Raw genomic sequence first — 18,396 nt, forward strand, 5'->3', positions numbered from 1 at the left:
TGCTCGTGCAAATATTATCGACCAAGTGTGTGTTCATTCGGAAGAAGCATCATGCTCAGAAATTGTGGGCATACAACAACTTGTTGTGTTCTACATTTGGAAAACCAAACGAAAAAGAAACCCACTATCATGGCCAAATATATTAAAGGTGATGCAATTACTAAAAGTGTCCATGAGGGAATATTCGACTACAAAATAAACTTCCATACACGTGTAAAAAACCAAACACGTAATTTTTATTGCAACATTTCCAGTTATTTATATGAAACGTGGAGCATCACTGGCCGAACAAACATATGTTGTGCTTCAACTGGCCCCATAGTTCATTGCAAATTAAGAACTGTGAAATAATAAGACGTAAAACAAATCAGTGTTTGTGCGATCGTGTGCTGATCACGGGCCCTCTGTGTGAACCCAATGCTAAGATGACACGCACACGAGGCGTGCAATGGATTTGCACCCACTGAACCCCACGTCCTTGTTCCTTTGGTGGCCAGTTAACCCCGTGACGTGTGATAGATGATAGAAGAATGACAGCACGTGACACAGCGTGGTCCCAGAACTCTAAAGCTTGTTAAGCAACTGAAGTTGTTGGTTTTGTGAAGCAACGCAGTGTCGAGCTCATATGGTGTTCATGGAAACTCATAACATCCTAAATGTGCAATGCACCCCTTTTATAACAGTTTGATGTAGTAATAATAATAAAGTATCACTTCTACATATATAATACATTTCCATGTGAAGGTGTTAAACGAGCCCACATCTGGTGTTCCGAGTTAAGGCAAAATATGATTCGGCGTTTGCATCGAAGGTAGTCCTACTCACTGTAAAGCATCGTTCCATTCACAGCTGCAGTCTTGACGGTAATGACGATTTCAAAAGACAAGTCTTTCCTCGGAGAAAAATCATTCTTTTCGTTGCTGTTTTCCAGCAGCGAGGACAGAGCAGGCAGCTTCAGGAAAGAGCTCCCACCGAACGATGGGAAGTATATGGTGTCATCTGCAACAATAATAAAAAATGACAATGAATAATTACATAGCAACCTACAAATAAAAATACAAATGCGTGAGGTTTCTGAAATCCTGTTTGGGAGTTAACCACGGTGATTATGAAAGCAAAAACAGAAGCAATTACAGTCAAGTCGGCAATGAGTAAGATGCCTCATACTTGAACTCTAACATTTAATTAGCTTACGGAATGTATTTATAACCATTTTTTTCTTACGACATCTTTACTTGCTTCGGTAGCACTGCCAGAGAGCGATACTGCAAATGCCGACTCCCATCTGTTCCATCTGCATTGGATGAAGTGTTTCCCTGATTGCGTGCACACCTTTCTCTGCGTGATCCGGGATCCTCCCACGTGTGTGAACGCTCGTTAATTTGCTGAAAACATCTTGACACACGGCAATACCCGCTAACAAGGGCTCAGACTCATGACATGTATTCATACTGGAGGAATCTGATGAGCTGTAAAGCTCTTTTTCATCTTCTTGGTTCTTTCGGTAAAGTCACGTAGAAGGGAAGTAATAAAATAAAAAATATTATGTTTTATTTTTATTATTTTATTACTTCCCTTCTACGTGACTTTACCGAAAGAACCAAGAAGATGAATCCCTGCAGTCACGAAAGCAGCTTTAAATCGAAATTCTCTTTTTCACAGATTTTTTAGCAGGGGCGGGTAAGAATGTTACAACAACAAACAGTACAAAAACATGATAGGAGTGTAAAGTACAAGAAAGGAAAACAAATCGCCTAAATTTCGATTTAAAGCTTTCGTGACTGCAGGGATTCAGACGCTGTCTCCCCGACAGACCTGGTCTTCACCTGAGGACGGATGCTTGCGTTGTGGCCGGAACGTCGTGAGAATTATTTTATTATGTTTTATTTTTATTATTTTATTACTTCCCTTCTACGTGACTTTACCGAAAGAACCAAGAAGACAAATCGCCTAAACACATACAAATACAACGAAACCATCCCCATCCTACCAGGCAATGCCCACTGAGGTATTAACTTATTTTTTTTAAAGCGACCTGGCCAAAAAAGAATGCTCAACAAAGTGGCCCGTCATTTGGATACTTTTAGCAGCTAAATTATCTAAATAGCCGAAACACACTCGGAGAAAACAATCCACTCGACCACAGGAAGAACATGCAAACACCAAATATATAAGCGCCAGGGTCGGGATCTAACCCCCGACACCTCTTGCATAGCAGACGAGGAAGATAGCATCTCAACCACCGTGGCACCCTATAATTATGTTTAACTTGGGTGGGCCAAAATGACATTTGGTGGTGCAGGGCCCATGCCAGCGACCAGCTCCTCGCTGAGACCCATCGCTTACAACATTTAAGAACCTGCTTAAATCATGGGTGACTCTCATCTTTAAACTCAGGATCTCAACGATGCTGCATCGGTGCTTTCGTGTTTAGTTTGTCGTCCTTCCACGCACCTCCGATTAGCATGGCTGGCTAAGTACGGTGCGAAAGAAGTTCAAAACACCTGCATAATTATTTAATGTGGTGTGTCAGTGGGACTCCTATTATTACCAATGTGGTATTCCATTTGTTCTTTCAACTTCCAAGTGAGCCACCCTTTTGTAAACCATCAATGTCAACGATTGTCAGTCATGTAAAGCACTGGTGACAGTTTTGTGGCTTTCATAAGCAGCATTTTAAGTATAACTATTGACAACCTGAACTCAGGGCACGTATGCATGTATGTTAAACTTCTTTCGCACCGTACGTAGCCAACCCTGCTAATCGGAGGTGCGGGGGAAGGACAACAAGCTAAACACAAAAAAATTGTTTTAAAGAAATGAGTTGTCAATCTAGATTTAAAAGTGCATCGTTCCAGTGGCTTCCTACTATCGGAAGGAAGAGCGTTCCAGACGGCCGCAGAAGCGCATCTGAAAAGTGCGCGATGCGGTGACCGCCATCTTTGCTCGATGGCTAGACAAAAGCCGCTGCTGCAAGGATGACCGGGAGTTCACGTGGTGATGGTGTATGCTCCTTGACGAATCAGCAAAGGCATTGGCGGTTAATTTGTGACACGAGTGTGGAGTAGCCCCGAACAGAAGATAATTCACACTTCTGCAAAGTCCACCCCCTCGTTGTCAATGCGTTCTTATACACTTATGCAGGTGTGAAATTGACGTGTGAAGTAACATAAGCTACGGGGCTTATGTTCAGCTCAGTAATATTACCGTATCCAATAACAAGCAGTTTAATGTGCTAGATTGCAAGACAGCAGACGTGTCTGAAAGGCCCTTACACCCTGCACCCTTATTTGGCCTCTGGCTCTGAAATAACGAGCCATGGGCACGGGAATACAAAGACCATGATGCCTGCTCTTCTGCTGATGGAATAGATCGTGTGTTGCATTTGTTAAGGCACGGTTCCGTATGATTGCATTCATGCTTAACTGCACCAAATGCATTTTTAAAAAATGCATGTATTATTCAATAGCTGGAATATTAAGTGTTCTAAGAATCAGTGTTAAATAAAGCATGTGAAGTAAAATTTATAAAACATTACAATGGAAGGCCATCTTTATTAACAAGCTATTTTCCAAACAGACAAATACAGATTAGGTTTTGATATCGTTCAAACATTCATGAATTTCCTAAAGAACAATCAGCCAGCAGCATTAATCTTATACTTCTGGAGTGATAGTGTAGTGGTAATAGCACGATGAAATTAACATGGCGACCTGAATTCAATTACCCAGACAGGTCTAACATCAGTCGTGAGTGATATCTGAAACGGGTCCTGTGCCTCCCCATCACTGACATGCACTCACTTGTGTGGTTAAGCATAGTCAAGCAACTGCCATGACGCACAGCATGGAGAGCTCTTTACATTGAAATTACTAGACAGAAGTCTGCACGTTTATTTAATTTCATTGTGACAAATCATTGCGGTCCATGGCTTTTTGTTTTTTTTTGTGATTATCTCTTTTCAACTGAAGTTTACTTAAAAGTGTAAATCTACACACAGAGAGTTTATGTACTGTATATGTAGTGGTGAACACTTGACTTGGAGGCGTTATTACACAGCCCCAACAGGGCTAACTACATAAACGTACACACTCTAGACCCTAACAGGGTAACAACACTACGTTAACAGGGTAACTACATAACCGGGTCAGTCAGTAACATTCTGACTGACCCACGATGCCGAGTGAAGACCAAAGATCGAAGAGACGTAGCCCCGAGGGTTGATTCCAGAGAACAGCCAAGAACACTCTAGGGACTGCCCCTTTATGCTCCTGAGCGTGGCCTGGCTCCGCCTCGACCACGCCCCCTTCGAGACCTTTCCCGAAGGATCTCGACCGAGCATCACGTGTCCCTGAAGCCCCCCCTCAGGCCCCTCTTACTACCCTGTCCCAGTCACGTGCCCTCCCGGATTCATCCAGACTACCATTTCCTGACTTTCCCTCTCTCAGGCCGTCACCAGGACTATGTCCCCTAGGGCCCGTTCGCTTGCCGTACTCACTGTGGCCCCAGAGAGAGGTTCCAGACGCACAGTAGCACTCTTGTAACAGTGCCTGGCGCTAACACCATAGTGACACCCTTTACGTGACGACATATATATAAAGCCATCAGTCAAAACTTAGATAGTCCAAACATAATCAAACAGAAAAGGATAATTAACTTAATTTGACATGTGACAGCCCACTCATTGTGGAATTATTCTAGGAAATGTATTTTCCTCCTTGTTGTCAAACAATTAAAAATACATGAAGCTGCCAATAAAACCGTGTCCATAGGTGCCGGGCAGGAAGCGACGGCGCACTGCGACCTGAGTTTGAGTCCCAGCCATGACTAACATTGGTGGTGCACGATTTCAGAACTAGCCCAGAACCCCTTTGCTTCACAAAATCTCACTATCAGGATGGTAAAGTATGGTTAAACATCCCCTATAACCAACACCGCACACGTGGGTTGACCTTACTGTGGTGGTGCACTGACAAGAGGACTGTACATTTTCATAACTGTGTTTTGCATGCGAATTTGTGGTCTTTACAATGTATTAAACAAGTGGTATTCATAATATGCATACTGTAGAAATGTATAATAAAGAAAGCAATAGCAAGCAAGATATGTTGGCATTAATGACATTGGGAAATGATGGCTTTTTGCCCTTTAACTATAAAGGATGAAAATTTTACAAAAGGTATACTGCAAGGTTTTGCTTTGTTTATTTACTCAATATTTCACTGATGGTTGGATAATCCTGAAGGTAAATGCTGCAGCAATTCCTTAACATCTTTAGCAGCCATTAAGAATGACTAACGTTGTTTGTTTACTAAGGAAGGCCTCGTTCACTCTCAAGACATTTATTTAAAAGAGAATCTTATTTTAAATATTCGGCAAATTTCATTGATAATTGTTGAGAATGTGGGAGAAAACACAGAGCTCATGCACAGTCAGATTCAAGAATCCATTGTTGTACTGCCATCGCTTTATCTCACAGGCCTAGACTACAACACCTGGCATTTTCTGACACTCCCGTCCAAGAACTAGCCATGCTCAAACTTTGCTTAGCTTCCAATATCTCATTAGATCAGGCACATTTAAGGGAATTTGATCCTAAACAATGTGTTTATTTGGTTTAAAATATTAACTTTGTTCCGTTTTGTGCGTGTTTATTATTTGTACAGTGCAACATTGTGTTCACTAAATATATAAATATTAATAAAGTTAATTTGCCATGCACACATTTTGCAGCATGTACATGTTTTCTCCTATTACATTCCTGTGCATCAACGGGCAGAGCCAGGCAAAGTGCCACTTACACCACCCTCCCAGGTGCCAGTCCTTTTTAATTTTGTATTGAACTCATTGCATTTCCGACGGTGACAGGCGAGAGAACACTCGGCGTGGGGCTATCTTTGTGGGTTGTGTCTCCTGGGTTTGTGACTGTAGGTGGCGTGCAGTATTCCCTCGTTATTCGCGGATAATGATATTGGCCTACAGAAACTTGTTTTTTAATCAATTACTTAAAATAAATACGTATTTAATAAATTAAATACATGAATATTATCATAACACAAAATACACATTGGTTAAATGAACGTAAAGTAAATACAAATACATATTAAAGTATTAAATCACAGAGGTGTGGACTCGAGTCATGTGACTTGGACTCGAGTCAGACTCGAGTCATGAATTTGATGACTTGCGACTCGACTTGGACTTGCATAACAATGACTTTGTCCCACCTCTGAGATGTGGACTCGAGTCATGTGACTTGGACTCGAGTCAGACTCGAGTCATGAATTTGATGACTTGCGACTCGACTTGGACTTGCATAACAATGACTTTGTCCCACCTCTGTTAAATCATAGTTTATATATGTACTTACCTTAAATTATGATGATGATGCATCACATTCTCTCTCATCACTTTTCTCTATTTCTCTCGATATGCAGTCGTGCAGAGTTCCAGATGTGATTCACGGATATCCAAAATCGTGGGTAGCAAGTTCGTGAATAACGAGGGAATACTGTATTCACACGGTGTGTAACATTTACTAATGTAGGGAGGGTTTGGTTGAAAAAAGAAAATCCATGTGTCAGTATTAATAGGTGCTCACCACTAGCACTAGAGTAAGTCGAATGGATATTTGGTCGCTTGTGATGGTGTCAAACTCGAGTGCACATTTTTTTGCGCACAAATAGCCTGTTGCTGCAAAATACATGCTCTTAGCGCTTGAAGCACTGTGTGCCAGGCCTTTATTGTTATAATTACGTTCAAATATTCATGCACACAAAAAAGAGTATTCTCTGTAAATGCCGATAAGGGCTCGCAATTAAAGCAAAGCATCTCAGAATGACAAGTGGGAGTGGCAGGGCTTACAAATTCTCCTCCAACAATCTCCGCTCATGCCGTGAGTGGGTTTATTAATGGCCTGAAATGCATTTACACTCGATAAGCTCCCAGTCTCCCGTTCAGAGAAAAACGATATCGGAACAGCAGATAGTCTTCGTTAGATAGCGCTCGGTAAGAGCTGAAAAGCTTTCATTGGACGAGTTGGCATTTTCAGGAATGACACAGGACATGTTGATGAACTTCAATATTAATCAGCTTATCGGAGCTTAGAGAAATACATACATTATATAGTGGCAGTATCCACTTTATATGAAGTATTATTAGCCATATGTCATATATTTCTAATCCATACCAAATGCTATTTAGTAAAACACATTTGGAGACAGAGAAAAAATGGAAGCCGGCATTCTTGAGATTTAAAAAAACTTGCCCAAGGCATTCTTACATTCCATGTTGGATTTTTTCTACATTTCAGTAATATTGCAAGGGTGCAATAACCTTGAACACTTTAATATGACAATAAAATATTACATATCCCAAAACCAATAATGATGTCTATCATTGTATGAATGTACATACCATCATACACTGACACGTGAAAACAATTGTACGTCCTCTTTAGGTCGACGATTAATTCACATTTGTTGTAGATTTTGGCAATTTACCTTGAAGGCATCTTTCATATTACGAATCCACCTTCAACCGGACCACTTTCCTCAACAGAAGAAACAACAAGTTGCTATTGAGGCCTTTTGAAAATAGGTGACTATATATATAGCATAAATAATCTGTCCCAATAAATCACGTGTTTGACAGCCTGTAAAAGTTTGAAAAACTATCGTGAAACAGAACAGTAAGACTTTCCACGATATGCTTTAACAGCAAGAAACAAAATTCTTGGAAGTTGTGAAGCTATACTTTGAAAATATATATTCAACGGAGGTGCATATGTGTTGCTTCATATAGGATGACTTGTTATCCAAGACATTGGCTCCCACCATGGCAAATTGGAATTTCCACTTCTATCTCATGCCCATAACAGAGATGTGCAGGGAGACAGTGACTTGATAGTATGTTTTCCCATTTTGTATTCATTACAATTGTGCCATGAAGCAAACTAACAATTTGGAACTCTCTCGTAGAGCAGCCCATTCGCACGTGTTAAGAGATATTTTGACATCGACATTTAAATGGTAAGCATTTTTCAACACAGCACAGCGAGAAGGAGGGGGTCTTCCAGGAAGGAGGGTGACTGATTTTTCTTTCCAGCGACGGCAGTAAACTCCTCGGATCAAGCATTAACAATGGGATGGACATTTGAATGGACAGTCCATGGACTTAAGGAGCACGCAGTGTGCGTGAATGCGCCAATGCACGTACAACCTGCATGACGCATCGCACGATAAGCGCTTCAAACTAGCAAGAGCGTTTCAGTAGCAACTGAAACAGAGCGTTTCAGTAGCAACTGAAACACTCTTCACTAGCCACTGAAATACTCTTCCTATTATCAGAAACATGTTTTTGTGGATAAACAGCGTCGCATTAAAGTGTCATTGACGGGCCCATTTTACCCAGCATGCACTTTGAAAAAAAAAACTGGACCGAAATTTGTAATATTCGGAAATGTTTTCACGGATAAGTGTAGTTCATGACAAACTCATCCTATTTTCTGTAATATTTTACAACAGAATGGTGAAAATGTGTAGATAACCTCGTGAATAATAGGATACGAAATGGTCTTCCCTGACAACACCATGGATCTGAGGAATTATACTATATTAACATAAATTATTAAGCTCAAGATAAATGCATCAAATCTTGTGCATAGGATATTGTTTATATATTCGTATATGTAGTATATAAGTGGTTAACATCACCTCTGCAGTCATTAGAGTTGCTATCATTCACTGCAATTTATAGTGAATGTATTTTTTAGGCATGATAGAATCGCAACAATTCCTATAATCACTGGAGTGATGAATTATTTGACCCCTAATTGTATTGATGTGATATTAATAAAAGGATGCTTGCAAGAGTTGCCGATACATTTTTACATTCATGATTTCCAATTAGAGATGGAGTATGAGATGAGACTTCGTCAAAATGGGCAAAATGATAAACGAAGCGCAGTCAGATAACACTGTGTAACCATTTTTTTTATCCTGGGTAGTAAGTGTTATTTCTTCATTGCTTATACCTCAAAGGTACAGAAAATGGCTATTTATTCCCCCAAAACTTTGCTTATGTGACCAGGACAGTGATATTTTGAAATTTACCTATTTTCCAGAACATTCCAGATAGATTCAGTGCTTAGTAAACTTGGAGTAACTTCTAGAACATTCTAGAACTTTCCAGTAATATAAAAAGTAGTATAAATACAGGGCCCTTAAGCCCACCAGTTCAGTCTAGTTCCAGCTGTCTGAGTGGATACATATCTGCATTTTTCTTTAATGGAATCAAGAGGCTGCAAGTATCCGGCAGACGCATTTTGCTATGTCTGCGGCCAATTTATCAAAACTAGAGCGAAAAAGTACTCTGCGGAAGCATCTGCTAAGATGTGTGAGGCCTACAAGGCATATTTCGGCATGCCTGTCAGGGATCAAGACAAACCCTGGGCACTTAATTTCACCTGCAAGCAATGCAAAAAAAACTCTGGAAGGTAAGATGGACAATTGTTGCTCGGAATTTTATTTTATAAAATTTGTTATGATTAAAAAAATTGCAAAAGTTTATAATTTTAAAATGTTTTACAATTGCCTATGTTATTGAAAAAATATATCATATATCAAAAATGTTGCGAGACTCTCTTATACATTAGTCATGGGTGAAATAAATGTATTTTCGTAGGATGGTACAGAGGGGAAAGAGAGCCATGAAGTTCGCTATCCTAAGAATTTGGCAGGAACTCATCGACCACTCAAGCAACTGCTACTTCTGCATGGTGGACCCTGACAAACGTCGGACAGCCAAGAATGCACCTGCTATCACGTGTCCAGACCTTCCTTCATCCATCGCCCCGGTGCCACACTGCCATGAGCTCCCCGTACCCACTCCTCCGGAGAGAGACCAGCCGTCTTTAGAAGAGCAGCAAGTCAGAGAGCGAGAAAGACGTTGTAGATCCAGGTCGAAAACTATGTGGAGCTGGTTGAGACTGGTGAAGAACAACGGCATAATGGGCTGTAGGATGTCCCTCAAAGTCCATATCCTTGATGCTCATCTTGATCAATTCAAGGAGAACATGGGAGCGTACGCAGAGGAGCAAGGTGAGTGCTTCCACCAGGATACACTGGACTTTGAACGCCGCAACCAAGGACAATATAACGATTACATTATGGGAGACGGCATTTGGGAACTGTTACATGAAAGTGATTTACAGTACAATCGTAAATATCGAAAAACTACTCACTTCTAAATCTTTTGTAGTATTTTTTCTTTTACTTTAGGAAAATACATGTTAATTTTGATTCATGTTGTTTTTTATGACTGTGAACGAAAAGACACAAATTCTCCCGTTTTCTCATTGAAAATAGGTAAATTTCAAAATATCAATGTCCTGGTCACAAAAGTTTGTGGGGAATAATAGCCATTTTCTATGCTTTTTAGGCATAAGCAATTACGAAATAACACTTACTAACCAGGAACAAAAATTGCGTTACATAGTGTAATCAACGCAGCAAACTCAAGCCGCATACTTGAAAGCATAATTTAAATTGCGATGTTAGTTCATTCGCACAGAACGCATCATGCAAAAAATATGAAGAGCGAAAAAAATCCCACACCGATTGGCAATTTGCAAAAAGACAAGAATGTGCGTGTTGATCTTATTGTTGTTGTTGACGTGCCAAGCGTATCTTCTTTGGCCGAGAGAGAAAAGGTAAAAAAAAACTGCAATGTAGAAATGTAAGTCCTGATGACTAAGGTTGTTCAACTTTTCAATCTGTGAAATCGTTGAAGAAAAACACGTTTTGTATTCACTGCACCCTCATGATGCTTTACGAATAAAGTTGTAGCCCCAAGTGTCTATTTTGCAGTGCGCCAATGTGGGGATGTCCTTAACATCGGCGCTCTATTGTGTCGTGACAAGGCAAGGGAAGGAACACGACCGTCAAGCAAAGTGTGACGTCCTTCATCGGGGGGGGGGGGGGGGGCACCATGTGCTCTTGATTGGTGGCGTATGTTCTCATGGCTAATAGCCGTAAAGGGCTGGAAATGTTTTTTTTGTTGATCAAAAAATTGTGCAAATTCACACACACGCACACCAATCGCTCCCGCGTTTCACAAAACGAGCACGAGAAATGCACGTGCGAATGAAAACAAAAGAATGGCTTTGATTTAATTGAGGAAAAATGCAAAGATAAATGTGATCATACTTCAGCAGCTGAAACGTCTCGAAGTAGTAAATGCGCTTGCCACTGAGGTGACAGTTTGAAAGGAATTTCGATTTAAAGCTTTCGTGACTGCAGGGATTCATCTTCTTGGTTCTTTCGGTAAAGTCACGTAGAAGGGAAGTAATAAAATAATAAAAATAAAACATAATAAAATAAAATAATTCTCACGACGTTTCGGCTACAACGCAAGCAGCCATCTTCAGGTGAAGAATGAGACACTACCAAGCTAGTAGCTTATATATAAGCTGGGTTGGAGGTGGAAGAGCGCCTTAACAAAAAGAATGTGCATATGAAGAGGAATTTAGCATATTCATGGCAAATGCGTAGGAGGTGGGTGGGGGGGTTTCATAGTCATATTATGCCCATGCATTATGCAGGATCAGCAGCACCAAGGGAGGGTGCAGGGAGTAGCATTAACAAAGGAAAGGAATGTTAATAGTATGTAGCTGCAGTTACTAAACAACCACGTAGAAAACTAAAGTATAAACTACATAAAAAACTAAAGTATATTTGAAAGGAATGTTAAATATAATTTCTCATCAATCATATATTTGACATTACATAGTGTACTGTGGTGTCACATGCCTGTAATCCAGTGTTTGAAAGCGTGAATTTGCAGATCCCGTGTATTTGTGGAACTTCCAAACCTGCTCTGTTGTGCGGTGGCAATGAGACGAGATCTGTGTAGACCTCTGAATGACGACTTCTTGTCTGCATGTGTTTGCTCCAGGAACATTAAGCATGTTCCATTCGACGTGCAAAACACTTCTTGAAAAAAAATCAACAATACTCGCCAAATTGTAATAGCCAATTGAAGAGATCTTTAACAAATGAGAGAAAATGAGCACGGGAGCAGTGATTACATTTTGATCGATTATTACTCGGCCTAACACAAACAGCCAAGGTTGTAAATGTAACTCTCAGATTGTAAATGTTGTAGCTTTGCTCTCCAACACACCGGTGTGCTGTACTAGTAACGAATTGGCACGTTCTGTTTATGTGACAAACCTTACTAGTTGGCTGTGTCGGGTGGTGGCGGGTTTAATGACACATTTATATATTTACGTAATCTAACCCAAAAAAAACTGTATTAGGGACAAAATCTAAGATAAAAAAAACTGATTTGCATAATTAAATGAATGTCTGGAAATACGTGTCCTATGGACAAAAAAGTGTTCCACACTTTAGCCTAGCCCCAAATAGCAGTGACCTTTGTAAAAAAAAATGCTTTTAATAAAATGTACCATTCCGTGAAATAATTAAAGTTGTATCACTGAGGGCTAGCATCCGTCTCATAAAACAAAAAAAGCTGTTTCAAGTAGACTTGCAGTTTATATCGAAAAACCTACTACTTCAGCTTGTACCTGCTCAAAAATATCATTGCTCAAAAATACAATGGAAAAAAAAATCCACGTAAGGGAAAATTATTTCTCTACACGTGCATCATAAAATGCTGCATTCATAGTAGTCGCACTTTCAAACATGAGCACATTTTCAGTAAAACTATAGCTCATTGAGATGCTTCGAATGGGTAGTACAAAGATTAGAGTAATATAATTTGGAGTTTAAGTGGCACTTCTTCACGTTGATTATTTCTCAGAAATTGGGGATACTGCCCAAATGCAAAAAAAAGTCTTTAAAATAACTCCCTAAATATACGATGATCACATATTTTCTTAATGAAAAGTATATCATTTTAACAAGGAAGAAACGTAATTCATATGCATGGCTTTTGTAACACTTTTCTCGTATGTAATAGTATTAATGATGGCAGTACTCACACAGGAAGCTGTGCATAAGAATCAGACACTGTATTTAGACTGGAGGAATCCGATGAGCTATGAAGCTCTTTCTTCACAGATGTCCAGTGTAGGCGGGTCAGTGAGTTACATCGTAGGCCGCGACGAGATGACAGAATGAGGGCTCTGCTTAAACCAGCGGTCGGGAACCTATGGCTCGCGAGCCATATATGGCTCTTCCAGTGACGGCATATGGCTCCCAGACAATTTTCAGTTGAAAAAATAAAAAAATCAGTTTGGAACTGATTTTAAAATACTTGTGATATTACTTAATAATACTGTGTCATTTTAAAGTAAACAGAAATTAGTTTTGAAGATAAATTTCACGGGTCACGCCTGCACGAAGCTCAACCTCACCACGTATGAACCAGACTACAAGGCCATCAGCAAAACCATGCAGCACCAGAAGTCGCATTAAAAGTAAGACATATTTAATTTATTATACGTTAAAAATACTATATGGCTCTCAATGAAATATATTTATAAATATTTGGCTTTTATGGCTCTCCCAGTCAAAAAGGTTCCCGACCCCTGGCTTAAACGGTACCAGTGTCCCTTTGATCAATTCGGCTGGTTTTCTCTCGGGTTAGTCCGTAACAGCAACATAACTTTAGACTTAGGTTTCGTTTATGTTGGGTGACCTTCACGGATGACAGACGGATGGGCGAAACGGACAGGGCGGATGCATAAATGCTTTCAACTTTGTCTAGAAAGGCATTAAAAATGGATTCCTTCTGTGTAAGAGGAAATCCCAATCCAAGATTTTCAGCGCAATGGGTTATACATGCACGATTGCACACTTTATGAAGTACCGTCAAATATCGTGACCGTTATATTAACACTGTTTTCTCCTTATAGGAATATCAGCTTTCTATGAAGAATATACCTCAGTGTGAAAGTAAACAAAACATTCACTTGCTACAATTACCCCTCTTTATCTGAATATGTATTAAATACCACGAGTACCCACCTAGAAATTGGAGCAAATGTTACAATTCGATTTTTCAAAGTCCTATTTCAATCTTGTTTTTAGTGTATTGCTCGTATTGTTTCTCGTTTTTTCTGTTTCATTTGCACAGTTTTGTTTGTTCCATTGGCCTAAATGTTTCATAACCGTCACTCTAGCCTGTCATTCGCATTAATACTAATACTGATTGATTCTCAGAGACACACACAATTTAATTCAGGAACCATGAGCAAAGAAATACATTTCAAGTGATGCATTGTTAAATGCCAACTATACAGTATGTGTAAAAAGTGCAAGTGTCAGCGTTCATAGCTTCAGTGAATGCACGCATGTGAATGTCGGCAGTTGGTTTGACTGCGTTAACAGCCTTTAAGAGATACAAATGATAGCGCTTTGTTTCACAAGAAAGAAATTAACAATCAGTTATCCTCCCACTTCAATACTTCCATTGTATTCTAGAGACATGCAGTGACACCGATGTAATTTTAAAACCCAGAGATGAAGCCAAAGCAAAAGATGGATCTGCTGCTGACGTACCACGACAGCGTACAATTACAATGCGATGAGTAACAGTGGCTAGCTTACAACAAGACAGTTGTTTCAGTATGCAGCGCGTTGGTAAAAAGTCTGGGTATATCTCCAGCACCTCAATGTGAATTAAACATCGCAAACAAGCAGTATCGATACGGCAAAACAATGTATTGATAACCCGCGACCGGATTTATTTTCTGTTTTCTCTTTGCTGCACAGCTGAACTTTATTTTTACTTGTTTTATTTTAGTCAACATCACGCTTGCATTTGACACTCTATCCCAGTATCACGAGATCTCAACTGGTTTAACATCTACACTTGAACTTGAATGAAAATAATCTGAGGTCCATAATAGAGGTTTTTGGGTTAGATCGCGTGAATTTGTTTTTACACGATTTAACCCAAAAACCTCTATTATGGATGATGTTGGTCGCGAAAGCCTCCGTGTTAAAATGATCTGAGATAATTCCTTCAATCCATCCCTCCTTGTTCAAAGATAAAATACATTCTCAAATGTCCTTAACCATCAAAGGCTACTGATTTCTAAAACAAACCCAGTTCAAAGGTATAAAAATATATATAAAAAACACATTTCATTATATTTCAGAACAAAAACACGTGCAAAGTGTAATTGTATGCTGCTCAGGTAGATGTACACATCATACATGTTAGCACTGCCTACTCATCTATATTTGCAAAAGGAGGAGAGTCATACCCAGCTGACAGAAGTGTCCTGTGAAGTGAAGAGGGCAGTCACAGCGGAAGGACATCACCATCTCCCCAGGAAGCAATACGTCCCGGCAAGTGCCACCGTTTAGGCACACGTGCCGCTGGCAAGGGGACATTGTGACCAGGTATGGAGGAGGAGGTGGTGGAGGTGGTGGAGGTGGTGGTGGCGTTTTCGTCGTGGAAGGTGGGAAGACATCGGGATCGTCATGGGCGATCATCGTGCTTGAAGTGCTTGGGACAAACACATTCTGAGATGCTGTAATTGGAGGCATTCACACAGCAGAAAGAGAAGAAAGACAAACACGCACAGTGCAGTCTCAGCATAAGTGCACGTAGGCGCTTGCCTCTGCAAGTCGTGTGTTTGCATGTATTAACATACACGGCATTCACCAAAACATAAACAAAATTTCTGGCAGCCTACAATGTAGGGGGCGGAATTACTAACCGACAAGGTGATTCAACGGAGTGTCGCAATTATTTAATCAAAGTTAACTAAGCGTTACACTTAGGTTTTTTTTTATGAACACCGCTGTGAATGGCAGCACCTCCAGTGACTGAAGTATTCACGTGAAACAATAACGTGCAGCAAATGCAAATTTAAAATTATCAATTCAAGACGAGGGATGTGTCAGAAAGGTAAGGATCAACATTTATTTTTTACTTGATGCACTTCTTCTTCTTGTTTCGTATGGCATTTTGGGGGATTGCAACAGAATACAAATGATGTCGAGAATTGATGCATTATTACACGTCTACTAAATAATCATTCTTTGGTTCTTTCGGTAAAGTCACGTAGGTAAAAAAATTATAGAATAAGAATAAAATAAAATAAAAAAATTTAAATAGAAATAACTATATAAAATCACGACGTTTCGATTGCAACACAAGCAATCATCAATCGAAACGTCGTGATTTGATTTAGTTATTTCTATTTTTATTTTGTACTTTTATTTTATTCTTATTTTTATTTTATTTTATTTTCACCTACGTGACTTTGCCGATCCTTGCAGTCACGAAAACTTCAAATCTAGAAATAATAATTCCTTTGTATTTTACGACTGCACTCTCATGCTGTATTCCATTGCAGTGGATTGATCATGGCTGATGATGATGATGATAACTGTGTATACCCATTGCTGTGTAAAGACACAACAGTGGGTATGCACAGTTACCATCATCAGGTCTATCTATATATGAAAGACAAAGGTCTCCCGACTTTGTCATTCACATAGATGTGCTTATTTATACGAAACAATTCAAAGGTTAAAGTGTACCCCTGCTAAAATAAACAGGAGGCATTGATGGTCTTGAGAAGTGGTAGAAATGATATATTTCTATAGCAGGAGACGGTCTCTATATAAAAAAGACAACTATCCACGAAAAATATTTACTTTTCCTACCATAGAGGAATGTGAACTTGGTCAACTATTAGCCAAATAACGCTGAATAATAATGTCAATAAAATTTTCGTGACGAAAATCCAGATATTTCAAGATATTTTTTTCATTTGTAGAGCGATTAAGGATACGAACATCACGTTGAGTAAATTGGCTGTTTTATTAGTAACTATAGGTAATTGCTGTTGCACAGAATATAGATCCATGGAAGGTGGGGATATTTACCACTAATATGATGTCCTCCCCATGGTGTGTTAGTAATGGGAGGGTTGTTTGACCGTACTTCATGGTACTGGGGGACCCAGCACTGGTTCTGCAACGATTCACCACCGATATTATCTGCGGCTAGGAATCACACTTAAGTCAGCAGGGTAAGACTGCTAATTTTGAAGGAAAGATGTGGACTAGTATTAGGGTTGGAGTGTTTTCTATACAGATACATTTTATCATAAAAAGCAACGTGTCAATGCGTCCAATTTTGTTTTAATCAGTACGGTACATAATACCTGACCGTTGAGCTCTATATTGGGGATGACATGATTATGAGATTAAAACAGTGGAGAGAGAAAATAATAATGTGATTTTGCCCACTGCAAAGTAGAATACCAATAAAAAATACATCTGCAGTGATAATTCACATACACCACCATAAACATCTAACTGAAGCTATGTCATGACTCTTCGTCAATTCCGTCCGTATAAATTAAATTCATCTCCATCTCTGATATCGGTGATGTTAATACCTGTCATGTGCCACTAAGCGCCTGGGTAGCCCCAGTAGGCACTTGGCTGGAGACTTGGCAACGGTTCCATGGTTTGACGTGTCCTGACGTGACCTCGTGCCAAGTTGAAATTACATCACCGTCACTAGCACTCGAACAAACACTCCCTGAGTCTCAGTGTATGGATTAATCAAAGGTCTTTCCTTGTGCAGCAAAATGGGTGATGGAGCAATTGACTGCTGGTGCCAAGCCATGACATCCTGTCCAGCATTTGACAAGTGCACCATCTAATTCTGAATGCGCATTTTGAAATGTGTAGTGCAAGCTTACTTTGGGATTTCATAAAGAGAGCTTAGATATATAACTGGACGGCATATTTAAATATTTACGTGCGCATTTAGTGATTCTGACTCAAGCGGTGAACCTTCACAAATTTTTTCGTGATCTCAGGCAAACGGTAATTTGATTGGAGTACATTTTATGTCAATAAATGTTTGGATTTTGAAAGATAGATAAAATGAGTTCACTGGCTAGAATTTGTCCGCTTTGATTAGATATCCGCAATGGGCTCTGGGTGTGATTATTGTCTTATCAAAGAGTCGTTCAGAAAACACTAGCCGAGACCCAGATCCTTTTGAGCTAAACCATGAAGGGGGTACAATCCACGCTATAAAACCGTCAACTTTGCTGTCACACTTCCAATTTCCAAACGGCACAAGTACGCTTTGATACAACATCCTTTGTTGCGCATCTCTCTGATACTGCTTTTGTATTCGGGAAGACTGCTAATGCCTGAAAGATGTGATCCAAAATCAACATCGGTACTGTTCTCCAAATGTAAACATTTCCAATTTTAAAGTGTTACAGCTCTTGTTCCTCAGAGTGAGATGGCTCACCTATGCAGGGAATTTAATGCAAAAAATATCAGCCGCGCCGTGAAATCTACTCGTAACACAACCACTCATGTGCAACAAACCTGTTGTGGCAAATAAATATTGCGGGGTTCCTGGAATGGGAGCTATTTA

The 18,396-nt window shown here is 39.8% G+C and overlaps 1 protein-coding gene across 1 annotated transcript in view; it reads right to left on the reverse strand.

Moving 5' to 3' along the window:
• The window catches only part of LOC144937444 (protein eyes shut homolog), a 99,797-nt gene that overhangs the window by 73,919 nt on the left and 7,482 nt on the right, over positions 1-18,396 (reverse strand). Inside the window, 2 exon segments of the mRNA XM_078864706.1 lie at positions 826-999; positions 15,239-15,508. Coding sequence (XP_078720832.1) covers positions 826-999; positions 15,239-15,508 — 444 coding nt within the window.

The sequence above is a fragment of the Lampetra fluviatilis genome, chromosome 2 (assembly GCF_964198595.1).
Source record: "Lampetra fluviatilis chromosome 2, kcLamFluv1.1, whole genome shotgun sequence".
Lineage (NCBI taxonomy): Eukaryota > Metazoa > Chordata > Hyperoartia > Petromyzontiformes > Petromyzontidae > Lampetra > Lampetra fluviatilis.